Source organism: Salarias fasciatus, assembly GCF_902148845.1.
Source record: "Salarias fasciatus chromosome 7 unlocalized genomic scaffold, fSalaFa1.1 super_scaffold_4, whole genome shotgun sequence".
NCBI classification, from domain to species: Eukaryota; Metazoa; Chordata; class Actinopteri; order Blenniiformes; family Blenniidae; genus Salarias; species Salarias fasciatus.
Genome location: NW_021941229.1, coordinates 26199832 through 26220504, shown reverse-complemented (window position 1 = coordinate 26220504; position 20673 = coordinate 26199832). Strand labels below are relative to the sequence as shown.

The following is a 20673-nucleotide window of genomic DNA, read 5'->3' as shown; positions in this document are numbered from 1 at the left end:
GGCTCGCCGCTGATTTATTCCACCCGAAGCAGAATTCTGTCCCCCTGACGGCGTTTTGACGCATTACTGTGAGCGAGCAGGTTTCAGCTGCTCGGTGTGGAGTCGCCAACACGGCACGATCCGGCTCTGAGCGACACACACACACACACACTCAGCTACAGTGTGTGAGCAGCGCTCCCGGGAGGTCGATCCTCCTCACAGTCGGCTATAAAACAGGTACAAATCACTCGGGGCTTCATGTGGGGATGCGTGTCCTTGGTGTAGGGCGAGGAGGAGGAGGAGGATTGATCTTCTTCGGTGGTGCCGGTCCTGCAGCTGCAGGTCGTCGCCTCCTCCTGATCCTCCCATCAGCCCCTGAACCCGCCTCACTCTCATTTGTCTTTTCCTTCTTTTCTCATTAACTGAGGCTCCATTTATACCATTTCAGGTGTAAATGAAAGATTTCAGTGCGTTTCCATGACAACGGGGCTCGGAGACGCTGAAAACTCAACTTTTTGAAAACGCCTCTACTTTGTCTCCATGGCAACGGGGAAGAAAACACAACTTTTCTCACTTGTTTCTTGGAAAATAAATGAAAACCTCAGATGCGTCGGGCCTCTGAGGAAACCCGATGAAAACACCACGACTCTGGTTTTCTGGCTTTCTCACTGCTGCTGTTTGAAGCTCAGGCGGCTCGGGAGAGGTGAGTGGGCGGAAGCAGGGCTGCAGGGGTGGAGGAGGGGAGGGGGGGGGGGGGGGGCGGTCACGTGATCCTCACTGGGTGACATTGAGCCTGGGCGCCCATCGATCGGCTGCTCCGGTCAGCCGCTCGTTCACGCTGCATGTTTATGAGCTCCTGATTGATGAGGCGCGTCTCGCACTGCCGCGGTCAGCTGACCGGTCAGCGGTCGGGTTTCCTCCGTTTACAGATGATCAGATTATAGAGCATCGTCCTCCTCTCAGATTGGGATTGCGGTCTGGACCCGTCGATCAGGGATGAAGCAGTGAATCTCTTCTCTCACCTGCGTCGTTGTGATGAACGATGAACGAAGCTCCATCGTCCTGCAGAGCTGTCAGTCTCACATGGCCGCGACGGCAGTGATTTGACTCATGGCCACGCTGTGTGTGTGTGTGTGTGTGTGTGTGTGTGTGTGTGTGTGTGTGTGTGTGTGTGTGTGTGTGTGTGTGTGTGGTGTGTGTGTGTGTGTGTGTGTGTGGTGTGTGTGTGTGTGTGTGTGTGTGTGTGTGTGTGTGTGTGTGTGTGTTGTGACTCACGGGCTGAAAGTGTTGCCATTTCTGAACATTTCCTTTCATACAGACCCCCACCTTTCTCCCTCCAAGGCCACACACACACACACACACACACACACACACACACACACACACACACACACACACACACACACACACACTCTCCCTGGCAGACATCAATCTGTCAGGACTCCACATTGTTGGCGGTGACAGCAAACCCCTGACATTTACTCGCTGTGGCAACAGAATGTTTTCTCTGTTCTCCAGCCTGACGTGGAAGATGAGGAGCAAAGTGTGTTTGGGTTCCTCTAAACTCCGGACATTCAGTTTTCGAAACGAGTCTCACTGTTTTTTTCAGAAAGTTGTGTTTTTCCCGCCCTTCTTTTGAATCGTGCTCCCTCAAATCGTTCAGGTTGTTCCTTTGAAACGTGTGATAGTTTGTGTTTTACGGACTGGAGTTCCCTGGTTTCTCTTTCATCTTCCACTCTTTTGTCCTGCACTGATAGTTTTTCCGTTTCATACCTCAGTAGCAGGTCCAGCGCGTGTCTCTGTGCAGACTGCAGGATGAGCGGATCTGGTTCAGCAGGCTGCTGCTGCCGGTCCGGAGGTCCGGAGGTCGTGTTTCTCCTCTGTAACGCCGCTCCGTCAGAATAAACGAGCGTTTCTCGGCAGTGGAGATGTCTTGAACAGACTTCAATCACACCTTCCTGCGTTCCCACAGCCGGCGGCGGCTCCAGAAGCAGCTGTTGGGGCTTTTCTAACGACCAGGAGCGCCGCTGCAGCAGTCGGTGTGGCGGAGCCGCAATAAATCAGGCCCAATCACGTCGGACGAGCTGCTCTCCGCGGCTCGGGCGGGCTGGCAGTCCGGCGCACGGCGAAATCCCTGCAGGACGCCTCACATGCAGAATAATGCATGACCGTGCTGCGTCTGTTTACGCTGCTCAGCGGGACTCACTGACTCTCTTATCTGCTCCGTTCGGCTCTCATGGACTCATAAGTCTGGACAAACGCTTGTTTTGAAGTCATTATTTAAATCCTGTGTGATGTGCTTCTGAAGCAGCAGAGCTTTGCATAAAGCGGCTGATTTGATTTCCATGTTGAAGAAAGGAGCAGAGTTTGATTAAAACCAAGCCTGCAGGCGTCCGGGAGAGTCTGAAATGGACAAATCTTCTCGATTCAGGTCGTCATCGGGTCGTCAATACGGTTTTCAATCATCAATCAGTCGTTACACACTGCGAAAGTCAAAGGACTGATCAGCTGATGACCCAATGGATGTCTGATGGATGAACTGCTGAATGATGAAAGCAGTAGGACTGACCGATAGACCGCCTTCTGAATTCGAGGGCGTCACTCCGGTGGAGCTGAGCTCTGCATGAGGACTGAAGGCCTGAAACGTCTGGAGGAGGCGGAGCCGGCATTCCACAAAGCCTCCACTTTCTCAGTTACTCATGCAGCAAAAACGAAACAACGGCCACCTTGATCAAATCTCGCATAATTTAAAAATGCCGCCGGTAAACGGGCGTCTCCACCGCCTGGCGGAGACGGCGGGAATGGAAATGGGTCGGAGAAAAATACGGTTTGACAGGCGGGAAATAAAACATCTTAAACTTACATAACAACCAGAAGAGCGGGTAACGTCAACCTGCAGCCCGGGGTCAGAAACATGAACAATATTCTAACAGTGAAGTAAATGTCTCTTTATCTTCTGATATCCACAAGGATCCAGGAAATACAGTCTGTATAAACTCAGAGGTGTTGAGTCAAACAGTGGTTTGGCTTGATGGACGGATGAACAGATCAGTGAATGGATGGATGGATGAATATGGATGGATGAACAGACTGACCCAGAGGAATCAGTAGATGGATCGAGAGGTGGATTGACGACTCACTGGATGGAGGGATGATTAGAAGGGTGGAGGTTTGGATGAATGGACCAATGCTGTATTGACTGATTTATTGATGCCTGAAGAATGAACAGATTGATGGATGAATGAGTGAATGAATACTTCAGTGAACAGCGGGACAGAAAGATCCATCAATGGGAACCAGACGGATTCATGGATTCATCATCAGACGGCAGAATGGATGGATTGATAAATGGATAGAAAAGAGTGGAGGCTGATGGATCAGTGGCCGAACAGAAGGATCGATGTATTGATGGATCAATCATGGATTGATCAACTAAGTTTTCCACACATGAAAGTCACATCAAAGTCTCTGTCTTGAATTGACTTCAAAAACCTAAATAAACAAAAAAACCTTCTGAAACTGAAGATTTTATTGAGCCGGATCCTTCCCACTCATCGCCGTCTGAGTCGATCACACCGATGGGTCTGATCTGGCTTTCCGGACCCGGGCCGGTCCTCTCAGTGTCTCGGGGGATAAACTGTGGACGGTAACCTGTCGGCTGCTGGATCTCCGGAGGCCTCTGATCCGATTAGCGCTGCTGCTAGTTGATGTGGACAGCGATCTAATCGTCTGGCTCGTCTCCAGAGAGTCTGATACCAGGAGAAATTCAGCGAGACGGACGCATCGGGGGAAAACTGCCCTCAGCTCTGCAGACAAACCCGGCTCTGCTCCGTCTCAGACTCTGAGTCTTTCAGTCAGTCAGTCTGGCAGCGTTCCAGGAGACCCGCAGCGCCGAGTCTTTCCTCTGAACATCAAATCAAGACGGGTTAGAACTCAAAACACTCTGGAGATGCAGCCGTGTGTCGCTGCGTCAGAAATAAGATATGAGATAAGACACGCAGCGTCATGACAGGAGGACGGGTTTATCTTCAAAAGAGGAGTCGGAATGAAGACCAAGAAATGAAGCTGGGGCAAGAAGCAGGTTTCACTCTCTGAGAAGAAAAACCAGCAAATACGGCCAATGATCAGATCTCGTCACTGTTGTCATATATAAGGGCGCTCAGTCAATTACTTCAAGTCAGGAACAGCATAGTCAGAATTTTGTCATTTTTAGTTGATTAAAATTTGACACATCCATCCTTCATCTGCTGCTTATCCTGGACCGGGTCTTGGGGACGGCCTCAGCGAGGATTCCCAGACTTCCTGTCCCCAGATTCTTCCTCCAGCTCTTCCTGGAGGATCCCGATTCGTTCCCAGGCCAGCCCAGAGACGTAGTCTCTCTGAGTCCTGGGTCTTCCCTGAGGCCTCCTCCTGGGGGGGACAGGGGGCATCTTACCTTACCTTACCTTACTTTAAATCCCTTCTGGCACCCGGTCCCTGAACCAGACCCCCTCCGATCCCGCTGCACCTCGACATTCTGTCCATAAACGTTCTGAACAGAACCGGAGACAAAGAGCAGCCCTGCTGGAGTCCAACATGCAGGGAACCGGTCCGCCTTACTGCTGGCAACGTGGACCAGAGTCCTGCTGCGGTCATACAGAGACTGGACAGCCCTGAAGGGGCCCCGGACTCCGTATTCCTGAAGACCCAAGAGGGACACGGTCTGAACGCCGTCTCCAAATCCACAAAACACATGTGGACATAAAAAAAAAAAAAAAAAAAAAAAAAAATCGCTTTGTAAATTCTAAATCTCTTATGAACCTAAAAGATCGAATATTGAAGCCATTAAAACCCACGTGAGGGGACGTTTTCTACTGTCAGGGACTTTGGAGAGCCACACACACACACACACACACACACACACACACACACACACAGACACACACACACACACACACACACACTCCCTCTGGTGAAAAGGCTTGAACACAGCTTGCTGTCAGATGAGCACTCGTCACAACATGTAAACACAGAGATGGTCGTGTGTGTGTGTGTGTGTGTGTGTGTGTGTGTGTGTGTGTGTGTGTGTGTGTGTGCAGCTGCTCAGGAGTGTCTCCAGCTGTGTCCTGTCCCCTCATCAGCCACTTTTTACAGGTTGGAGCCTCTTTTTGTTTCGCCACTCATCCTGACCTTTTGTGTGTGTGTGTGTCTGTGTGTGTGCGTGTGTGTCGTTACACGTGGCTTCCGCAGCACCGGGTGGACGACGATGAACACGTCTGGCGGCCCCCCGGGGGCGGAGCTCACGGATGAGGAGAAGGAGATCATCAACGGCGTTCTGGCTCGGGCCGCCATGATGGAGGCCATGGAGCAGGAGAGGATCGGGTGAGGCCACGAGGCGAGTGCGCACGCTGCACGGCCTGGCCACTCTCACTTCATCCTGAGCATGCGTGTGCGTGTGTGTGTGTGTGTGTGTGTGTGCGCGCGCGCTCTCAGGCGTCTGTCCAGTCGTCTGGACAGCATCAAGAAGACGGCGTGCGGGGACGGACAGTCGCGCTGTCTGCTGTGTGGGACGGCGTTTGGACCTCAGGGCGTCACGGCCGTCCTGTGTGTGCAGTGCAACAAGGTAGGTGGACACACTGTCTTCATCTTCATCATCAGCATCATCATCACTTTTGTCCAAATTAAGAAAATTGACTTCAGCTTCATGATGTTGAATAGAAATCATGGGCGGAAAAAAAAAAAAAAAAAAGGACAGGACACACACAGACACACACACACACACACACACACACACACTCACACAGATTTTACTTCATAGATCTGGTTCCTCTGGCGTCTCCGACCTTTCTGCGATGGATTCCTTCCAGTTTCCTTCGTAACACTGGAGTCCGGCGTCGCTGTTTGAAGACGACGCTCTACTTTCTCTCACAGTCTGAACGTTTGTGGATTCGGGGACCTCCCGTCGTGTCCTCTGACCTGTCTTTACTCCCGTTTCCCCCGAGCGGCGAGCGAGCGCGGCGCTAACGCGTTCTGACACACTGGGCGTTTTTCCCGCTCGTCCTCGTCACACTGGGCCTCCTGTTGCTTTGAGAAACCGAGTCGGCCTAATGCTATCTGAACCGTGAAAATATACGGAGCGCGTGCATCTGTCATCAAACACTGAGTCTGTGAGGGATTATGACCCTGTGTGTGTGTGTGTGTGTGTGTGTGTGTGTTCCTCTCTGCAGCACATGTGCAGTAAATGTGGGATTTGGAGCAACAGCAGGACGAGTCCTGTGTGGCTGTGTCGGATCTGCGGCGAGCAGCAAGAGGTGAGGAAGAGGAGCGACGAAGAGCGGCGGCGGCGCCTTGCCTCACTTCGCCTCCTCACTCGATCCGTTATGGAGCTTTCAGACTCTCCTTTCGGCTCTGGATCGCATTTCACCGTTGTGTGACCTGGAAAAGGAGCCGCCGTCGATTCTCGGTGTGTTTGAAGGCGACAGAGCGCCTGAGGATCGACAGAAACCGAAAAACCAGCTGAGCTGTTTTTTCTCAACCGGTTCTCTAAAGACATCGTCTCTCCCGAAGCTCATTGTGAAAACGGTGAAAACTGAATTGAATTGGAAGTCCTTTATTTGTCCCATAGGGGGGAAACCGTAGTGTTTCAGGAGCACAGAGAAAAGACGTATAACTACAATAGAAATGTGAACATTTACGAAGCCCAACCATACACAGAAAAGTTAAATATAATTTAAATGTTAATTTAGGACAGATATAATTGAGTAACAGACATAATTATCTCCGCCAGGAGGATATGGAATCATGTCGGTTTGTTGGTTTGTTAGCAAGATTACGGAAAAAGTAATGGACGGATTGCAATGAAACCTTGTGGAAAGGTGGGTCTTGGGCTAACTTAGAATCCATTAAATTTTGGTGATGATCCGGATCACTGTCTGGATCCAGGAATTTTTTAAAGGATTCTTTATCATTGAGACATGGTTGGGCAGGCCCGGCGACGGGGGGCGTGCGGCGTGGTGACTGATTTGACCTGTGGCGGAGGTCTGCGCTCTCTGAGTGCCACATTCTAGTTAAATATAATTTCATTGTAAGTCTGAGACGGATATAATTAAATAAATAATATTTACTCTAACAGATATGAATTAAATATACATTTAGATATACATCTAAGACAGACACATATGTACAGTACAGGATAATGATAATAACAGATATAAATTAAATATAATTTAAACATACATATATAGATATATTTAAAACACGGTTGTGGTCGTCTCTCTACTGAGCATGTGCAGATCCTCACTGCGACCTCGGAGCTCATGTGCAGCGTCTTCCAGAAAGTCGTGTTTTCGTCCGTTTACACGGCAGCAGAGTCTGAGCGTTTCCGGAGAATCTGGAGCAGTTTTCAAAAAGTTTCATTCTCGGTGTCTCCGACCACAGTTTACGTGGAAATGGACTCCAAAAACTCCAGTCTCCATGGCAACGGCGCCCGTTTTCAGAAAGTTGCGTTTTCAGTGGTGTTGTCGTGTAAACATGGCCTCACTGTGTTGTTACTTTGTGTATTTTGGTGGATTTTTGTCCTTTTGTGCTCATTTAGCATCGTTTCGCAGGTCTTTAAATACTTCAGTAAATACAACACTCATGATTTTATGAACTTATTTAACATCCAGGTCTTGCCGTGAATGAAACGCGTATCTATCATGCTGAATAGTCAATAGCTTGTTTTTCTCTCCTGCGTTAATGTCTGCTGTTCGTTCATGTGATTCAAATGTTATAAAACTGGTGCTGAATTGTGAGTAATGAAGCACCAGAAGGCTAAGCTAGCTTAAGGCGGAAACACATGAAACCACAGCAGTAGCTTCCATGGCGGGTGCTAGCATGATGCTAACTCCAGCTTCTGGCTACAAAAATAACCCGATTGCCTGCATTGAGGATAAAAACAGTGAAATAAAAGTTACAGAACAAACGAAAGCTTAAAAGTCAAAATCACCTTTAGCCCCTTTTAGCGGCTTCACCGCCTCCCAGAGGATGATGGGTAAGGGATTGTGGGGTCATGGATGTTTTGTTGTGGTCGTGTCGGACTGAGATTAAGCTGCTGGTCAGCTCTTGGCTCACTGGGGTTCCTTCATTCTCCCTGCAGATGCAGAAGCGTTCGGGCGCCTGGTTCTTTAAGGGGCGGGAGCAGCGGACCCTCCCCGCCCCGCTGCCGCTCTCCAGACCGCCGCCCGGAGGAGACGGAGCGCCGCAGGAGACGCCGGCACGTCGGCACACGCACGGTAACGCTCAGCAGGAGGCGACGCTCGGGCGCCGCCCTCCACGACCTCGAGACATCAATAAACTGATAATGTCCAATATGTTTATGGAAACGATAAACAGCTCGGTGAGCTGGAAAAAGCACAAAGGAGGTGGGTTTAGTAACGATTCCACCAATCACGGATGAACAGTATAAACCACACCAACCAGCTCAGGCAGGATATGAAGTCTCAGTTAAATGGGCGAAAACGACAGTTTGTGGAAACGCTCGGGATCTGTCTCCTCGTGAACGATGGAAACGCTGCTGAACGCAGTCAGTAGTTCTTCTGCTCCTCAAACCATCAGTTCCTCTCGATGGATGTGATGCTGCTCAGCACAGTCTGGCTGCACAGCTGATGATTATTTGCCGACCAGGAGACGTCTGGAGCGAAATTCAGATCGATCAGCAACAAGGTCATGAAAGTCACGTTGTTACTGAATCCTCCAAACAATCATCTTTAGGAAAATCCAAGGACACTCAACAAGAAGTTCTGACCGAAGAAACTCGAATCCACGGTCTTGGTTGATTTTGTGAAAGTGTCTCAACACATTTTGCTTTTTTCAGTGGTCTTTTGGTCGATTTTTGTGTCTTTTGGTTCATTTTTGTGTCGTCCTGATCAACCTAACTGACCCTCTGCTCATTTTGCATCTTTTTGAACCTGATTTGCTCCTTTTCTGTGCATCATTATCCTTTTCTTGAGCTTCTCGTGTCTTTCTGCTCGTTAGTCTAACCTTCCATCTCCTCCCCGACCTTTTCACTGCTCCGTCCTCGACACGATGACAGTGCTGACGGTGATAATCTCATTCTGTCCTCAGATCTCGGTGCCGAGCCGCAGCCGCCGCCGCCGCCGCCGTCCTGTGGATCTGAACAATGGGAGCAGACAGCGAGAACAACAGCTGACATCAGTAATGAGGATCAGTCCCGTCCGGCAGCTGTAACGAAGGCGGAGAGGCCGGCGTTAGCCTCCAAACCGCCGCGGGCGGCGCCGGCCTCAGGTGGAGTCCTCTGTCTAAGAAAAGGCCCGGCTCTGCAGGGCGCTCTCAAAACACACACACACAGACACACACACACACACACACACACACAGACATACACACACACACACACGAGTGTAAAAACAGACGCCTCGGACGCGGCTGTTAACCGACGGCTGTGTGACTTTCTGCAGCTCCTGCTGCCGCCGTGGAGGACAGACCGTCGCAGTCGCCTCCGGCGGCGGAGGAGAGAAGACCGCCAGCTGTGGACTCCGCCTCCTTCTCCGTCTCGTCTCACACTCCCGCAGCCAGGTTCACTCCACCCGTGAACCCACCCTCCAGCAACCCTGCTCCACCCAAACCGACTCCAGACCGAGCCGAGGACGACGACAACGACTACGACTCGGACGACGCCAGTGAGGGAACCGACCTGTAGCTAGCTGCCAATAGCAAATAACGATACCTGTACCAACCAACCTTTAGCTAGCTGCAGATAGCGAGTACCAATACCAGTACCAACCAACCTATAGCGAGTCCCGATACCAGTACCAACCAACCTGTAGCTAGCTGCCGATAGCAAGTACCGATGGCTGTACCAACCAACCTGTAGCTAGCAGCTGATCGCGAGTGCAGATACCAGTACCTTCAACCTATAGCTAGTTGCCGATACCACTACTGATCCCCATACCAACCAACCTGTAGCTAGCTGCCGATAGCGAGTACCAACAAATGTCTGGATGTAGGTCATGAATCTCAGGCGTAAATTCAGTATTAAAGGTGCTGTAGGCAGGATTTTGCTAGTCAATGCTAATTTTTCTGTGTTTTCTTTGGATTAAATGTTAGAGTATCCATTGATAATCCTTTAGGAGTGTAGCATAATTGCACTACCGCGAGGGCGCAGCGTTTCCATCTGTCTCTGTTCTGAGTTGAAAAGGAATCTCGACAGCTCCAGGTATCTTTGGCCAATCAGAAGAGCCCATGAGGCTCCAACCGTGATTGGTCGAGGGACGTTCATCGCACATTCTTGTGGGAGGGGCTTAACTAGCGTAAGGGCGTGATGTCAGAGAAAACAGGACAGGATTGGCTGTGCTGGGTTTCAAATCGCCATCTTAGATGGATCAAATTGCCATCTTGCTTCGGTAACCCTAAGCAAGATGGAGGAGATGCCGAATCCTGCCTACAGCACCTTTAATGTTTGGTCAGGTGACGTTGGGTCCGTCTCTTCTCCACCTGTCTCTGATGCTTGTGTCTTTGTCCCTGCAGCCACTCTGGGCTCTCTGGACTTCAGTCTGCTTTACGAACAGGAGACTCACACTCTGCACTGCTGCATCGTAAAAGCCAAGGTAAACACGACAAACTGAGACAAAACTGTACAGGGAGAGAAGAGAAGACAGAAGGTAACATGTAGAAAAAAATAGACCAGAAAAGACAAGCTAGAAGGAAAAAAGCAGGAGACAAACAGAAAAACGTGAGGAGACCAGAAGAGGGACTGAATCCTGATCTGTCTTCTGGTCCGGTTCAGGGTTTGAAGCCCATGGACTCCAACGGACTGGCAGACCCGTATGTGAAGCTGCACCTGCTACCTGGAGCCAGTAAGGTACGGTGTCAGTGGTGTCTGTAGAGACTGGCTGAGACAGACATGTTCGTCTGGTAAAACTAGAGCCAGAGTTTGGAGTTTGTCGCTGCTCCAGTTTTTCCGTCGGATGAAGAAGGTGTTGAGGCGGACTCATTGGATTTGGGACGCTCTCAGACGATCTAATGCAGCAGTGATCCATCTGCTAACGCTCAGGGCGGCGACCACAGGAGCGTGCACCATCTGCACGCCGTCCGCGACCAGAGACATCAGCTGTTTTCATGTCATTTCTCTGTCTTTCAGTCCAACAAGCTTCGTACCAAGACCCTAAAAAACACCCTGAACCCCGTCTGGAACGAGACGCTGGTCTACCACGGCATCACCGACGACGAGATGTCGCGGAAAACTCTGCGGTGAGAACGGCCTCCGGGCGCCGGCGTCCGATCGCCACGCCGTCCGCACGGGACGCTGACGGAGCGGCTCGTCTCTTCCGCAGGCTGTCGGTGAGCGACGAGGACAAGTTCGGACACAACGAGTTCATCGGAGAGACGCGGGTCGCCCTCAAGAAGCTCAAGTTCGACCAGAAGAAGAACTTCAACGTCTGCCTGGAGAGAGTGATCCCGGTGAGGCACGAGGGCGGCGCCGAACGGCCGAACAGAACAGATAGACAGGTTATTTAACGCCAAGTCAAATCACGCTGCTGTCTTACAGGTGAAGAAGGCTGTGGGAGGATCAGCTCGGGGCATGGCGCTCTACGAGGACGATGTGAGACACCGCCGCTCATTCACTGAACACACTCACTGAATCTAGAAGATGCTCTATGATCTGTATGGTAGAGGAGGAAGATGCTCTATAATCTGAATGTTAGAGGAGGAAGATGCTCTATCATATCAAGGTTAGAGGCGGAAGATGCTCTATAATGTAGATGTTAGAGGAGGAAGATGCTCTGTAATCCTATGTTAGAGGAAGATGCTCTATAATCTGATATTAGAGGAGGAAGATGCTCTATAATCTGGTGTTAGAGGAGGAAAATGCTCTATAATATTGAGGTTAGAAGAGGAAGGTGCTCTATAATCTGTATGGTAGAGGAGGAAGGTGCTCTATAATCTGTATGGTAGAGGAGGAAAGTGCTCTATAATCTGGGTTTTGGTTGGGTATCATTGCGTAAACAGGACTTTAGTGAAATAGTCACTGTTCAGGTCTCAGATTCAGTCTCTTCTGCTTCTTCCTGATGTTCGGACACGATATGATCTGATCTTATTTTCTCCTCATCTCCATTCACTGATTGCTGAGAAGGATGACCTTCTGAGACATTTCAAGGTCACTTCTGACCGTGAGCCCTCCAGGTCTCTGGACTGAAGCCGGAGCTGTGGTCTTCAGACTTTCCTTCCTGGAGAGCTGGATTCCTGTATCTGTAAATGTCAGCGGACACCGGCCTCATCCAGAGGAAGCCGTCCGGATGTAATCCATCAGGATCAGACTCCGGTGATCGACCGGGCTCTCCGGTCTCCCGGCTCTCAGGTTCCTGTATCTCTGCTCAGAGATGAGTTTACAGGTTTCACATGGAGGGATCATTAAAGATGGAATAATCGTCCTGAGATGGTTTCCAGACGCAGCGTTTGCTTCTGTTGGAGCAGTTTTAGTAGGAAGTAGGACTCCCAGCTGGATCTAAGACACACCAGGCTCCGCCCCTCGGGTTCTCCACGCCATCTGGACTCGCTGTTCTCCTCTTTCATTACGTAGAAACCGCTTCGTTTGTCGGTTTTCCTCCAGCTCCAGACAGGTATTTAGAGATCTGCCTTCCAGCTCACTGCGATCCGCAGGAAATGAGAACGCTCTTACATAAGAGGCGGAACGGGGTGGAACCAGGTCCGGGAAGAAGAACGGAGAGTAAGAAACGGAAAGAAGATTTAGAGTCGGCAACCTGAACAGAAGACGTTTCGCTGAAAGGAAGAAAACAGGGTGAAGCTGAAGAAATGTCCAGGAAATCACAGGAAACGGTGTGAGAGCAGGACGAGACAAATCCAACGAGGAGGAAGAAGTTTAAAGACCAGAGGAAGGTGAGAAAAATAGACTCAACAAAAAAAAAGGTGAAGAAACGACAAGAACGAGGAGAAGAAAAGGACTGAAAGAAGACGAGGAGACCAGGAGAAACCTGGAGGACAAGACAAAGAACAAAGACTCAAAAAAGGATTGAAGGCAACAGAAACTAGAGAAGCACTCTGAGAGGCAGACCTCCTCCGAACCGGGTCCCTGTCAGAGTCTCGTCACCTCCTCCTCGCCACATTTCACTTTTCAGTTAACAAACAAACGAATAAACCTTTCTGAAAACGTCCCGAGAAAATGACTTGGTCAGGAAAACGACAAGAAAACAAAGACAGGAAGAGCAAGACAAGATAAGACAAGAGATAAAGATGAGAAGAAGACAGAAAAGGACGACAAGATAAAGACTGGAGTTGGACTCGGGAAAGACAGAACAGAAGACTAGAAGCAAAGATTAACAACAAAGGAGAAGACAAAAAAGAAGAGAATTGGACTAGAAAAAATCCAAAAAGATGACAAGAAGAAGATGAAGACAGACGACGACAAAGACTAGAGTTGGATTAGAACTAGACAAAAAGAAGACTGGAAAAAGGAGTCAAAGACAAAGAAGACAACAACTAGAAGAAGACAAGGACAAGACAATGATGAAAACAAGAATTGGATAACAAGAAGACAGAAAGAGAACAGCTACAACGAAGACAGATGAAGAGCAGAAGCAGACGAGAAGGACATGAAGAGAAAATGAGGAGTGAAAGAAGACGACAGGAAAACCAGCAGAAGGAGAAAAGAAAACATGTCGAGAACGTGACAGACGAAAGAACTAAAGAAACTAAAGGAGAACCAGGAATAGAACGGTAAAGGAGAAGAGGAGGAGGAGGAGGAGGAGGAGGAAGAGGAAGAGGAGGCTGATCTTCCACTTCCTGTTTCAGTCTCTTGGTGCTGAAATGTTGAAATGTTCAGATGTGAGAAACTGGATGTGGATTAAATCATCCGATGGTTTCCTCCATGAGAACGTGATGTCAGGACTGATGCAGTGTGTGTGTGTGTGTGTGTGTGTGTGTGTGTGCAGCTGAATGAAGGCGGGGACTCGGAGGAGCGCGGTCGGATCCTGGTGTCTCTGCTCTACAGCAGCCAGCAGGGCCGTCTGATTGTGGGCGTGGTTCGCTGCGCCCACCTGGCCGCCATGGACTCCAACGGATACTCCGACCCCTTCGTCAAAGTGTAGGCGCCCCGCCCTCCTCCCCCCACCTCCGTCACACCCAGACGTTTTACTTCTTTACAAACTAAAAACTTTGGCCATGTTTTTAGCGTCTGTTGAAAAGTCAAGTTATTATTTTTAGTTGTGTTTTTCGTCGTTCCACTTGGTTTCAGATCAGTCCACTCAAAAATCAGATTTCAGCAGGATAAAGAGACCTGATTTAACACTGCGCGTCTTAAATCAAGACGGTTTTCACTCCTTCTCTTGGCAGATTCCCTTCAAATGAATTAAGGTGCTTTTACTTTGAAATAAGTATTAAAAATTCTGGCAATAGAACTATTAAAAAGTGGCACATTTTGAGTAAAAACATGTCTAGAAACTGTTTTTGAAACCACTCTCAAGGTGTCTCCCTTTTTCAAGATTCAAGAGTTTTAATTGTCACATACACAGTAAAACACACACGGGTTTAATGCCATGCAGTGAAATTCTTAGATTGCAAGCTTCTCGGCAACATAAGAAAAAACGAGAAGTAACAATAACTAAGATATTTAAAGGGAGGAGCAAAAAGAAAGAAACAGTGCAAGAATTTAAAAAAAGTACAATCTGCATACAATCTCAACAAAAGGTTGTATGCAGTTGTATAGAAAGTACAAAACAATACAATCTATATACAGTACGATATGCAAAAAAAAAAAAAAAAAAAGTTTTAAAAATCCCAGAGCTCCATGTAAACAGCGGAAAACTCAACTTTTGAGAAACGCTGCTGCTGTTCTGCACATGCTCAGTAGATACTGCGACGAGTAGAATCATGTTTTCCTGCAATGCTAAACACTCTGTTTTTAACTTTTTGGCCGTTTTCATGTACACAGACGTTGATTCCAAAACACGAAACGTAAAAATGGTACAGTTTCACTTGAAGAGTTGACGTAGCAGGGATGCTAAATGCTAACCTGAAGCTAAAGTGTTTGGTACTTCAGCAGCATTTTTAAACACCATTGAAGGTTTTTTTTTTTTTATTTATTACGCCTGTTTTCACTGCTTCCTGTTTGTCAGGTGTCTGAAGCCTGATATGGGAAAGAAAGCCAAGAACAAGACGCAGATCAAGAAGAAGACGCTGAACCCAGAGTTCAACGAGGTCGGGTCTTCACCCCTCTGTTTCCCCGTGGTTGTTCCTCCGTCACTCGCTCTCAGAGCTGACCCGTGTCTCTCGGTGCTTCAGGAGTTCAGCTACGAGATAAAACACGGCGAGCTGGCCAAGAAGACGCTGGACATCTCGGTCTGGGACTACGACATGGGGAAGTCCAACGACTTCATCGGTAAGCCGGGAGGGGGGAGCAGCTCCTTACAGGTCCTCACCGCTCTTTAACGTTTCTTCACAGCTTCAATTCATCTTATCGTTGATCTGACGGGTCTGATTTAAGATAAACTACATCAACTCAAATCATGGCGCTGAAAGCTTTGCTGCGACAGAACGCCGTGTGGAAAGGGAAGCTAGCATGTCATCAGAAAACCAGCTGATGTGGAAACAAACTGCTGCGGTTCAGCCGTCGATGCTAATGCTAACAGAGGGCTGTTTACACGACAACGTTTAAGGTGAAAACAGAAAACCTCCCCAGCTTTTCAGGTAAAAACACATTTTAGAAAGCTTTACTGTTGTTGGACTCCAGGACTTTAAGATCCAAAATGCAGAAATACTGACTTTAGATTATTACTGTTTATCGAAGGAGCCAACAGGAGGAACCCTCAGGACAGCCTGCTAGATCAGGACTGTCTCCTGGCTGTCTCTTCTGGACTCGGCCCTGACAGAGAGGTTGGACGCAGGCCGGACCTGGACCGCCTGGTCTGGAGTTCCGCTCCAGCTGAGTCTCTATCAGGGACGTTTCAGACTCTTTATCTGGGAACATGTTGCTTTGTTGACATTGTAACAGAACGTCTTCGTCCTGGTCTTCACGTCACAATGAGCCGATATGCAGCAGATATGTCCGTCCTCTTTACTCGTGGGGACAACGGAGACAGTAATGGTTTGTCTCCAGAAACACCCACATGGCAGCTTTTGAAGACAACAGCTGTTTCCGTGGAAAAGTTAAAAATGCTCCTAGGAACGTTTACCGAATGAGAGAACAAAGACGTTCTTATGGACAGAACACGGCGACTGTAAACTAAAACTACCAGGACCAGAAGAACCTGGACCAGGACCAGGACCAGGGAATCCAGACTCTCTGAGGAACACACTGCACAGACCTGCTGCTCGTCCACAGTTCTTCTCTGACCGCCGTTGTCGTGTAAACAGAGTTTATGGATTGATTTCTGCACAGGGCCGGGGGGGTCAGGGGTCAGGGGGGTCGTCAGTGTTTATGGTGGAGATGTTGTATGTTCTAGGAACCCAGCTGACCCCCGCTCTCCCCCCCAGGAGGCTGCCAGCTCGGCATCCAGGCCAAAGGCGAGTGTCTGAAGCACTGGTACGAGTGTCTGAAGAACAAGGACAAGAAGATCGAGCGCTGGCACGTCCTGCTCAACGACAACAGCGTCCAGTTCGAGGACTGAGGCCAGGAGACCTGCTGCTGCTGCTGCCCTTCCTCCTCCTCCTCCTCCTCCTCCTCCTCCTCTCTGGTCTGTGCCGTTCCCTGTGCTCGTCTCTGTGATGTGGAATCTACCCTTCAGTCGACCAGTCCTGATCTGGTGATGGCTGTTTATGAAGATGAAGAGCAGCTGGGGGTGCAGGAGGAGGAAGAGGAGCGTGGGGGGGTGGGGGGTGGGGGGGTGGGGGGGGGGGGGGAGGGGGGGCTGTTCACCGAGTCTCTGACCTCTTTTTGTTTTTCCACCCTGTCACATCTCATCACCCGTCCTGGCCGGCTGTTCGGGGTGTTTGCTGCTTCCGCTCAGACCTCGTGGTTCGGTGGGAACCAACACCCCTCTGTGCTGCTGTGTGTTTCCATTGTGCCGAGTGTGAACCGGTGTGTGTGTGTCTGTGTGTGTGTGTGTGTTTGGGGGGGGGGGGTGAAGAGGTTCCTCTCCTCTGCATGTGTGAGCCCCTCCTGTCCTCCTGTCTGCTGCAAACGGCCCTGAAAACACTGTTTCTGCATGACGTTTCACCTGGAAGTGTGACCTGCAGACAGACCCCCCCCCCCCCCCCCCCCCCCCCCCCCCCCCGATCAGCACCACACAACCTGTTAAAGACGAGTACAACAAACCTGGAGCCTCCTGCCGAAAGCGAGGACCCACACCGATACCGAGTACCGATACCAGAAGAATAATTCATGCCCTGAACACCGATGGTCTGCCGAGGCTGTGCTGAACCACGTCTGACGGCCTCCGCATCAACGCTACGTCGCCTCTGCTGCGTCGCCTCCCACAGCCGGAGGCCGTAGCCAGCTGTCAGTCAGACCTTGACCATGTTTAGCATGTAGCATCGCCGGTGTGTGAGCTCTGAAACTCTTTAGCATGTAGCATGAAGCACGTTAAACGACTGAGCGGAATGCTGGACCCCACACTGGTATCGGTATCGGTATCGGTGCGTCCTTCGTTAAAAACACTGACAGATGAAGAAAAGCGATTCTTTCTCATGACTCCTGTTGGTGTTTGGATATTTTTCATGATCAGACTCCTGACTTCGCTTCACGGCTGCAGACTTGTCAGAAAATATGTGATAAATGATTAAAACGTTCGGATAAAAGCTCAGTTCTTCTGCTTCCTGCAAGTTTTTTAATCTTATCAGTATTTAGAGTCCAGGAGTGAAAGTGAGAGGTTCAGGAGTCCTGACGGGATCAGACTGATGAGGCAGTCAGAAGCTTCATGGAACGGTGAACTGAAACTCCCCAGACTGTCATTTCTGTTACACTTCTCATTAGGGATGTCCCGATCCGATCACGTGATTACGGACTCGATCGGGATCGGAAGTTTCCTCCCGATTTGGACTCGGTTGGATACATATGTTTATTTTTTCTTTGATTTCCTTTTTAACCCATTGAAGCCGGGACGCATTTACAGTAGTGGCGTTGTTGCGCAATTCCATCATTAAACCCAGAAGCGCTGCTGCACAGTTCTACCATTGACGCCGGGTCTTTTTTTCCTCTTCTTTGCGCTCATCAGCTGTTTCTTGGGCAATGAAATGCATCAAACTCGCGCACATCCATAACTGATCCTGTTTCCGGGTCCAGATCGTGTTGCTGCTCTGCCTCCTCACTCTGTATTGAACATTTCTGGCCGCTGCTGCTCACTTCAGCGGTAATGCTGCCTGGCTTTAATGGGTTAAATGAGATGTATTTAGGTTTTACGTGCTACAGAAAGATGTAATTAAAGAGAGACAGCAGTATGTGTTGTTTTGAATTGACGTTAAGAAAATAAAAGAGGAGAACTTTTCATAAGTTTTTTAGTTTTTTTTTTTTTTAATATAGATAATGTATATATTTTACTATATTAGAAAAGAATCGGATCGGGACTCGGAATCGGCAGATACTCCAAATGATAGGACTCGGACTCGGAGGCAAATAAACCTGATCGGGACATCCCTACTTCTCATTTACATTTGTATTGATTGAATGAAAGTGAATAAAAGTCTGTTTTATCCGTCTTCCGTTCCTGTTTGTTTGTGACAACGTGCATGATGGGAGATCAAGAGGTTCTGCCGGTTCTGATGGAATCCGTCTGGCTCGGCCACCAGGGGGCGCCAACAGCAGCAGAACAGGAAGGAGGTGGGGCTTAAGCGTGGCCCCAAGTATGGCGTCTTTCAGCGGGAATGTCGGGCGAGTTCTGGACCGATGAACCAGATCCCCTGGTGATCGCTTTCGTGGACGTTCAGTCAGATTATTGACTTGTTTTTGACTCTTAAGGAAAAACCAACAAGTGAAAACGCAAAACTTCAGTCGCGTTTTAATCGTCTGTTTACACGACAACAGAGCCGGGAGCCACGGAGAACACAACTGTCTCCATGGAAACGGGGAAACGCAACTTTTCTGACAGGCTGCTTCAGGTCCTGGTCATGGTCTCAGTCAATATTCCCTTGGTCCAGGAGAACCTGGACCTAGACCCGGAGCAGGAGAACCTGGACTGGGAGTCCTGACACTGGAGGAAACGCTCTTATCTGCTGTCTACTGAGCACGTGCAGAACAGCCGTAGCGGCGTTTCCCGAAGGTTTTACAGAAAGTTCAGTTTTTTGTCACCCGTTTCCATGACGACGGAGCTGTTTTCAATCGGTTGTGTCTCCGGCACCATGGTGGTGTAGACCCTGACACCCCCCCAGAGCCCTGGCAGCTGGGGTCCACAGTCTGGCTTCCAGGCTCTGGGATCCCAGGTCTGAGTTCCAGGTTCCAGGCTCTGGGTTCCCGGGTCTGGGTTTCACGGTCTGAGTTCCAGGGTCTAGGGTCCCAGGGTCTGGGACCAGGCTCCTCTGCTCATGTGGACCCGGGTCCGACTCCACGCCGAGGCCGGAACCTCCACGTGGATCAGGAAGTGCGACGCGGCCGCCTCTCCTCCGCTCGCCGGACCGTCGCTCCGTGACGCGACACAAACTTTGTCTCAGTCAGGCGAGGCTCCGGCCAATCAGCCGCCGGAGAACCCGCCGGACTCTGACCGCCGCTGATAAGGCCTCGTCGCGTCGGGTGGGTGAAAGGTGAAGCGTCCGACCTTGAGAGCTTCTCAGGCGACCCGGGAGGTGAAGATGAGCCGAACGACAAACATTTACATTTCACAACTAAAGAGCAGATCGATGCGTCTGATCGGAGCGTGAAGGACGGAGCCGGCGGAGAGGCGGAAATTCAACGGAAATCAATGTTTTACTGTCAGGACAGAACTGCACTGTAAAAAATGAAGCTGGTTCTTCACTGAGAGGATTAAAGAGCTGCAGATAAACAAACAGAACATGAAGGTAAAACAGAAAACAATAGAAATGGAGAGAGGAGCAGAGAAAGACACAGCGTGGGGGCGAGGATCGATCAGTTATTGATAGGAAAGAAGAAGGGGGATGCCAAATGGCACCAAACGCATTGATGATGAGTTTAATGAGTGGAACAAAAAGACCTCAAACGATGCAAAATGTATAAAACGGCTGAAATCACAGAGGAAAATATAAACAATGACACAATATATCAACCAAAAATTGATAAATGTGAAAAAAATGACAAAATATCAAAGGAGGACCGATCAGTGGGATCCCGAACGGCACCGACTGATGGAGAATGGACTTAGAAAGTGAAAAAAGAGACTAAATGACAATAAAATGATACAAAAGATTTAAAACAATGTTTACAAGAGGAATTTCACAAAGTACCGACAGAAAAACACAAGAAAAAATGAAGAAAACTCCACTGAATCACAGGGATAACAAACGGCACAAACACGTTAGATCTGATCTGAAATAAGATTCTTTCGTGACAAAGATCAGCGAAAAAACAGACATGATCGATAAAATGATGAAATACAGAGAAACACCAACTTCCTGTAAAGAGACAAGGGGAAGCCAAATGGCGCAAGAAAAGACGCAAGATGGACACAAAAACTAAAAGTAACAATAGATGGATGCAGAACTCAGAGATGCCAAATCGCCGCATGATTCAAAATAACTGAAAACACACAGAGATGAAGCTGATTCCCGCCGCCGAGCAGCGAAGACGTCACCTTTGATCTGACGCGCCGTTATCTC

The 20673-nt window shown here is 49.3% G+C and overlaps 1 protein-coding gene across 3 annotated transcripts in view; it reads left to right on the top strand.

Annotated features, from left to right (window-relative positions):
• Positions 1-20673, top strand: part of rph3aa (rabphilin 3A homolog (mouse), a) — a 38030-nt gene that overhangs the window by 5757 nt on the left and 11600 nt on the right. Inside the window, exons 2-16 of one of the 3 annotated variants that reach the window (XR_003930629.1) lie at positions 5209-5340; positions 5452-5581; positions 6186-6269; positions 8096-8231; positions 9064-9243; positions 9417-9638; positions 10486-10565; positions 10745-10819; positions 11099-11208; positions 11292-11418; positions 11507-11560; positions 13908-14059; positions 15090-15171; positions 15256-15352; positions 16447-17018. Coding sequence is in view for 2 of the 3 variants with exons in the window: in XM_030085109.1 (XP_029940969.1) it covers positions 5225-5340; positions 5452-5581; positions 6186-6269; positions 8096-8231; positions 9064-9243; positions 9417-9638; positions 10486-10565; positions 10745-10819; positions 11099-11208; positions 11292-11418; positions 11507-11560; positions 13908-14059; positions 15090-15171; positions 15256-15352; positions 16447-16580 (1779 nt within the window). In the remaining variant the exon portion in view is untranslated. Of the gene's footprint in view, positions 1-5150; positions 5341-5451; positions 5582-6185; positions 6270-8095; positions 8232-9063; positions 9244-9416; positions 9639-10485; positions 10566-10744; positions 10820-11098; positions 11209-11291; positions 11419-11506; positions 11561-13907; positions 14060-15089; positions 15172-15255; positions 15353-16446; positions 18380-20673 lie in introns of those variants that run through there. The other 2 variants (XM_030085109.1, XM_030085110.1) reach the window with 2 other exon arrangements.